This window comes from Schistocerca serialis, chromosome 1, assembly GCF_023864345.2.
Source record: "Schistocerca serialis cubense isolate TAMUIC-IGC-003099 chromosome 1, iqSchSeri2.2, whole genome shotgun sequence".
Lineage (NCBI taxonomy): Eukaryota > Metazoa > Arthropoda > Insecta > Orthoptera > Acrididae > Schistocerca > Schistocerca serialis.
In genome coordinates, this window is record NC_064638.1 from 930,306,610 (window position 1) to 930,314,337 (window position 7,728).

Here is a 7,728-nt window from a genome sequence, read left to right on the forward strand (position 1 = left end):
GTTTTCCCCCACCACAGTTGTTATCGTGCAATGGAGCTTGTGCGCTGTGGTCGAATGTGACTATAACTAAAGAACATTTTAGGTAGTGTGCGTAGTCGCCTTCTATGCCAGTGTGTGTAAAGGTAGACTAGCGAGCTCAACGAAAAACCCAGCGTGTGAATTAGCTTGGAGTTCATTTCGTCTTATAATTGTGAAACTATCAAATATTTTGGCAATGGCGAGTGGTATGAAAGTGGTCAGTGTTGGTGTGGCACTGCTCGGTTTTTTCGGTTTCGTCACTTCGCAATCTCCGTTGTCATGTGAGTATAACATAAAACAACGTGACTCGAAGTGCTCTTTAACAAGTGTATTTCGTGTTTTGCGACTGTGGCTTTTTGTTGAATTTATGTAGTTACAAAATATTAATCATTACTGAGAAATTTTGTCAGTGTTGTCGAATGTAAACCCCGTGAAATGTTGTTGTACTTACTGTGTTGGTCCATAATTTTCTTGTAGGCCTAGTTAATGTTGTTAGGTATGGGTTTACGAAAAACGTTCGGTTTGCAGGCTCTGCTGTATTCAGTGATGGGTCAACGCAGTGGGTTGACATGGTGGAACCGTGTGTGTTCATGGTGAAAGAACAAATACAAAGGGAAGTCAATGCGTCCATGGCGTACGTAGCAATGGTGAGTTGAAGCATCATGAATGGAAATATAAAACATTTGGGATACACTGCTCGTATCGGACTGTTGTTTCATATTCAGCAGCCATGAAATAAATGTTCATGTTTATAAGGTATCGCTTCTGTAACCGAAAAGAGTAATGGTTTTTCATTTTATTTTCAGGGCGCATATTTTTCAAGAGATACCGTCAACAGGCCAGGATTTGCCAAGATGTTTTTCGATAGCGCAAAAGAGGAACGTGATCATGCCATCAAGCTGATAGATTATTTGCTAATGCGTGGTGAAACGCTGGAGGATATAAAGAGTCTTATAGTAGTATCTGTAAGTACATAAACTACTTTGTGCTATAATATCTCATGTTTTTGAGAGATTTTGTACGGAATTTTTTTTGTAAGTTTACTATACAAGAAAAAATTTACAGCCACCAAAAAAGCTGGAGTGGAGGGATGGTGTCAAAGCCTTGAAGGACGCACTTGAACTTGAGGGAAATGTAACTGTTGCCATAACATCAGTGATTAAGGAATGCGAGTCCCCCAAGACCAAGGGTCAGAAACCTGGTATTGGCAATAAGCCAGGTCGTAAAGCAAAAGAGTCATTCAACGATTATCATGTATGTATTGTTTGTTTAAACTACCTACTTCATGAACAGAAATTGTGGGTTAAAAGCTGTTGTAGAATATTTTGGCAGTGCTATATTGTGTAAGCAAATAATTAAAAAATGTGCATAGTACATTTATTTTCAAATTCATGAACGTTTGGAATTGCCAGTCTTGACTTTATTCTTTCGGAAATATTAAGCAGTGTAGATGAAATATTTCTTTAATTTATGTGGAAGATAAAAACCATTGTTCTCCATGTATTCTGAACATACCTTCAGCATTTTTTTAAGTTGATTTATGCATTCAAAAATTTATTCAAATTCTTAGAGCTGTAAATGTATATATTAACAAAGTTTCCTACCATGTGATTGTTCATTCCCGAGCTACACAAAAATCGTAAGACATTGGATATTATAGCATGCTCTTTGGTTCTTTTCCAGCTGGTGGATTACCTCACTGGGGTTTATCTTGAAGAGCAGTATCACAGTCAACGTGACCTTGCTGGAAAATTGTACACACTTGGAAAAATGATAGAAAATCATGGCCCTCTTGGAGAATTTTTGTTTGATAAGAAATTATTGAGTGGGGAGGTGCCTGCTTTTGGTTAAGTTGCTGCAATTAAGAACAAATTTTTATACCTGCAGATGTGAACAGTTTTGTCACCTTATTGTAAAGTTACTGGTAATGTTTTAGCTGCATCTGAGAGTCCTAGTAGTAATGTAAATAACATTAAAAACAATAAAGTTTTCTTAAAGTTGCACTGTGTATATATTTTTAATCACACCTATAATGCAAAGCTGTATTATGTCTTTTGGGTAAAATTTACATTTTGGAATGCCCCTACCCCCCCACCCCAATGAATTTTCAGTGTGGTGCAGGTGTGAAATAGCAAAGTGCCATTACTTGTTACTCAGTCGAGGTAATTGCATTGTTTCATCTGTAACACAAAAAATGCAACTCAATGACCTGTTATAGTGGTATTAGAACTGAATTTAATTGGTGCCAACACCGTTGTGCAATATAATACAAGAACTCTAATATGTTAATTTTCAACAATACAAAAAATGTGTGAAATACAAGAAATCCACTCCAGCAGCAAAAACATAAAATTAACAGCCAATCACAAAGTTGAAATCTTAATGTTTGTGTCTAGACCCTATCACATGATTGTACTAACAAAGGAATTGCACCCACTTGTCATAGGTTTCATCATAATTTTTGGTATACATAGGGTTTGGTCAGAAATGAAACTGAAAGCAGATGCTCGGGTGTCCAGGCATTTAGGAACAGAGCAATTTTTACACAGGTTGAATGATAAATTGGCCATTTGTTAGTATGGTTTCCAGGAAGTGGTTGGTGCAGTGCAGTGGAGTGGGCACAGAATGGTAATGCGAAGGTTGTGAGATTGAATTTCTGTGTCGAAACTTAATTTTCAATTTTTGTTACTTCAACTAGGCCTACAAATAAGCTGAAATAAAGCTCAGTATACTGCGTTTACACTTCTGTAGGAGACTACTAGGAAAGGCAAAGGAAAATTTGGGTTTGCAAATTTCGTGGATGGGAATGTAGAGGGCACGTAAGAATTTCGTACATAAAATTACTTTCATTATTTTACAGATGATTTACATGTGTTAAGGTGGTATTCATCATAAAAACAGCTGAAGCAGTTTTCTTGGCATCTTGCAGATGTTATAAACTCTGTGTTTTTACAGTTATTTTTATCTTCTGTTAAGGTTCATATAGAAACACATGGTTTGTATTTATAAAACATACACTCTCGATGGACAGTTTGGTAGCAAACCATGCATAACAAAGTCCTTAACACTTAAATTACAATTCTGTTCTGAAAAGTTACTTGTGATTTGAAATTTCTTTGTGCCTTTTTCACATGGTTTATGATATACTGAGCATTATTTTGATTTGTATGCATTGTAGGTAACATAAAAACTGAAAATTAAAAATAAAAGTTGCTACATAGGGACACAACCTGTTGATTGTCTGATTACCACTCTGTATTCTTTTTGTGGCTCCAGCCCCTGTCTGGAAACTCTGATAATGTAAATGACTTGTCTCACCAGATCAGCACCAAAAATGCCTCTCCTTAATGGATGGCCACCTCACGCTCCCATTCCTGTAACTTATATCTCCAGTCAAGCCCTGCATATAACATAAGTCAGTAATGTCGAGGAGGTGCAGATCAATTGTAAGTGGCAGCCTGTGGCAAGAGTAGTGGCTCATTGCTGCTTGTAAACTATATCCACACTTAATGCTTGAGAAATTATCAATGTGCTAGATACCTCATATCCATTTTCCATTGTTAGATGATTTTTGAGTATATCAAATTGAAATTGTGCTCTTATTAGACACAAAATTCATAATGACCTGTGCCTGTGTTGTCTGAATGTATGGCTAAGCAAACATCTTACCTTATTTTTAATACTGTACTTTGTACATATCTCCTCCGGATACTAATAACTACTTTGCTAGGAGACTGTACTTTGTATTAAGCACTGGTGAATACAAATGTGGTACATGGGCAGTTAAACTGCAGAAAACAGCAGATTTTAAATTTTAGTGGACAACTACTCAAAACAGACTTGGCTTCAAACCAGGTGTGTTTTTGTTGACTGATATGAGACCACAGCAGAGCCCGACACCATGTGTGCACCAGCATCTGTAGTAAAGCCTCATGGCAAAGGAAGTGAAATATCCATCAATATGTGCACAGCAATCAGTGTGTTAAAGATAAGAGAATTGCAGATGCACTAGGCAATTTTTGCTTTAGAGAGATGAAATGATTAATTTCATGAAAATTTACTTAACAGAATATCGAGAAACAGTATTTTATTTTGTGCTTCAAATGTGTTGTGAAATGTCTGGGAACATATATATGACCTACCCCAGTTAAAATGTATTAGACTAATACCCTTACTATCACTCTTTAAGTCATCATCCCAAACTTGTGCCACTGGATCATGTTGTCTCTCTGCTCCAAGTTGGTCTGTCAAAAACATTTGTTACATGGCATATTGGGAGGACTTTAAATAACCTAGAAACTAGGGTAGACGATACCAGAATTGCTGTAAGTGTTCAGCCATTGGCATACAGTTTCTTAATTAAGTATTTTTACTTTAATATTTAACAACAGTATGGATAGGATGGATTACTGCTCACTTCATAGAGATGCTGTTGAGCCACAGCCTTCACCTTTGGTCCATGAACACAGCAGCTCTGCACATGTGCCTGTTAATCTGAGACCATGAGAATTGAAGTACATTAAAAAAAAGTTCAGGTAAGGTGGCAAATTTTTCCCACAATTACTTGACACTTTGAAGCCTCTTTATTGTTATATCTTCATAGCCTCCATTTTTTTCCTCCTTCAGTATTACACAGTTCACAAGTCACCATATTGTAGTATGTCATTCTATTGAGCCTATAAACTTACTCAAAAACTTTTCACAAGCATTCAGAAATTTCCTAATTTTGTGTGAAACACTTAAATATTGGCTGGCTATAATGTGAATTCCTAGTAATTCTCAATGCACATGAATCTGATGAGAACCCTTAAACATTTAACCATTACCCAAGAATTTATTTGAAGAGCTAGAAATGTTGGGGCTATACCTGAGGTCTACTGCTGAAGATGACAGCTTGCTACTATGAATTGGCCTATCCCTAATTTGTTGTAGAACTGTCATTCCTGTTCACATAGCCTCATATTGTCTATTGGAAATTAAACCACCCTTCACAAAATTATAGCTGAAATTTGCAGGCTTTCAGAAAAGATAATTATGTGTCAGTTGGTTTATGCACTGACATAACACAATATTGTGGTACCCACACCTAATCAGTCAAGCAGCTCCTCAGTTGACATCATGAGGCTGAGTGCAAGAATACAGCGCACCTAAGATGTCATCTAGAAAGGTATGCAGATGGTGAATTGGGTTCAGTACAATATCATGGAAGAACAAAAATACTTTGCAATTATAACTACTCTTCCCGGTACATACTGTAAGGCAATATGGTGGTGCTGATGATGGAGGAACAGTAGAGGGTTGGTGAGTTACTGAACTCTGCTTTCAAACAAAACTGGGCCCGCAGTTAATTGCATATGTCCTAATAGCAACGTTAAATGCCAGTGCGATAAGTATATTTCAGTGCCATGTAGTGTCTGTATTGTTCATGATGGTACTGGATGACAGCTGAACACAAAACCCAATGCCCAATGCTTGTGCAGCACTGGCAACCCTCCTTGACCCCTCAAAAGGAAATAAAAGGGTGTATTAGAGTTAGATGACCATGTAGGGTTTAAGCTTTACCGTTTTCCTAACAGCAAATGAGGAATGATGTATGGTAAAATATGATAATGATATGCTGAAGATTTATACACTTTAGATAGATTGCTAGTAACATATGACTTTACAAGACAACAAGAATAAGCACTCCCTCGAAAAGCTTGGACCAACAGTGCATTGTGCTTCATCTTTCTTCTGACTTCCCTGACGACTCTGGGGGTGACGACCAATTCATGCCACTAACTCCTGCCCTTGGTAGGCTGCTGGAGCAGGGACTTAATTCGGTGCCTTTCTCGAAGAAATCATGCATGGAAGAAGCAAGCGACTGATAGCAAGCACATGCCCGTATGTAGGTATGTTGGCAGTGTTTTGATTATCAGTCACTCGGTCAATGCTATCCTCCTGCTTTCCATCTATGCAATAACCTGGTGCATTGGGGTCATCTGAGGACTTGTATTTGATGTGTCTACTCACGTGTGTCGCCAAAGGCATAGCAGGATTCAGGTAGGAAGTAGCTGTGTCTTCAACGCAGGTGTTACAAGCTGCGACAGAAGTGGTTGCTGTGCATATCCGTTCATTTGTTGAATTGTCAATGAAAGAGGATTAAGTTACTCAGCTGAAACAGTCTTATTCATGCCACCCTTTTGGGCGATGCAAGTGTTTGTTCGTCTTGATATAACTTTGTATGGGCCAGAATACGGAGAAGTGAAAGGTGGATGTACAGCATCACCACACAGCCAGGCAGGTGCTGATGTGGTCAACTCTTTGAAATTGAACTCAGGGCAGTGTTCATGGCATTCCAGGTATTGAGGGCATAGTTCTCGGATGTGTAACTCTGGCTTTGGAGAAAAGCAGATTGGCCACTGCACAGGTATGCTGCTGGTAGAAATGGTGCAATAAAATCGTCAGGTACTCACAGCTGTTTGCCGAATACTAGGTGTACTGGAGAACAGGACAACTCTTATTTCACAATCATCTGAAGAACGAGCATAGCCCACAGCAATGTATCAATCCTAGATTCTTTGTGGCACATGTGAATAATTTTCAGTGAGCGATGCATGTCCTCATCCATACTTTCATTAACTGGGCTGAAGATCTTAGTGCGAATATGGTGGCTGCCATAAAGGTTAAGTAACTCATTAAATATGCTATGCAACTATATTAAAGGATCACTTTTTCGACACCCCGTAATTGTATGTTATTGTGACGCGTAAGTTTGTAATTTTGCCCACAAGTGCCTACAATCTTGTTCTGTAATGGTGCAAATACGTGGCGGCTTGTGACTTCCCCTGAGGACTCGACAACACTTCAAACAGCGGGTGTCGACACAAGCGAAAAAAGGCCACAGCTCAGAAGTTGACGTGAGCTGTAAGGTGGGTTAATGATGTCACATTGGTATCATATCCCACCCCAATTCCGCCCAACGCCACCATGGATGTGTCACGCGATGAGAGGGTCGTCACAGCCTCTCTTACTCACATTTTACTTCTTCATTTGACGTGTGTTTGATGGAAATCAGAACCGCGACACCCAGCATTGAAATCTATAGGTGGCTGGAGAAAACATTTCAGATACGCTGCCGCTCATAATTCACACGAAAAGGTCGCAGGGGTTGACATAAAGTGCGTCAATGAAACCACCCCTTCCCTTCAGGCGCTAATTTCCACTCATTTCGCAGTCTAAAGTGGCAGTTCGCAGTGTGATGGGCAATAAGAAAATGTTCTTGATAACCTTTAAAACTCGTGACACCCTCGGATGTTTGAACCCATATCCAAGGACGTTTTAGAACCGCACCGCCCACAAAATGTGGTTGCACGCCTTTGGAGTGCAGAGAGATCGCAGTCTCTGCTTTTGCTTACAGGTTGGAACCACTAGGGACCATTCAAAACCATTTGGCGAAATTCGAACATGATCCGAAGCAGCAAAGGGTACTTATGCTTTTTCAGCCCTACTGTTTTCCACCCTCCTGTGGCGTGATCGCTGGGGAGTGTAACATTAACATGTGCATGAATAAAACGGAGAGCGGTCCCTCTGAGATCATCTATTTATGTAGCAGCCTCCAACCATCCACCAAACTTTGTTAAATATATTACAAATGTATCCATTGGAAACTCCGACACCAATTCAGCGTGACGGCTGCTCTAGCACTTCAATGCAAGCAAGCAAACTGTA

At 39.2% G+C, this 7,728-nt stretch overlaps 1 protein-coding gene across 1 annotated transcript; it reads left to right on the forward strand.

The window, feature by feature from the left end:
• Nucleotides 1-18: 18 nt before the first annotated feature.
• Nucleotides 19-2,019, forward strand: LOC126412453 (ferritin subunit). The gene is made up of 5 exons (XM_050082065.1): nt 19-299; nt 547-665; nt 825-983; nt 1,084-1,272; nt 1,702-2,019. Exons 1-5 carry the CDS (start codon nt 215-217, stop codon nt 1,867-1,869), a joined length of 720 nt encoding a protein of 239 aa, XP_049938022.1. The 5' UTR covers nt 19-214; the 3' UTR covers nt 1,870-2,019.
• The last annotated feature ends 5,709 nt before the right edge of the window (nt 2,020-7,728 follow it).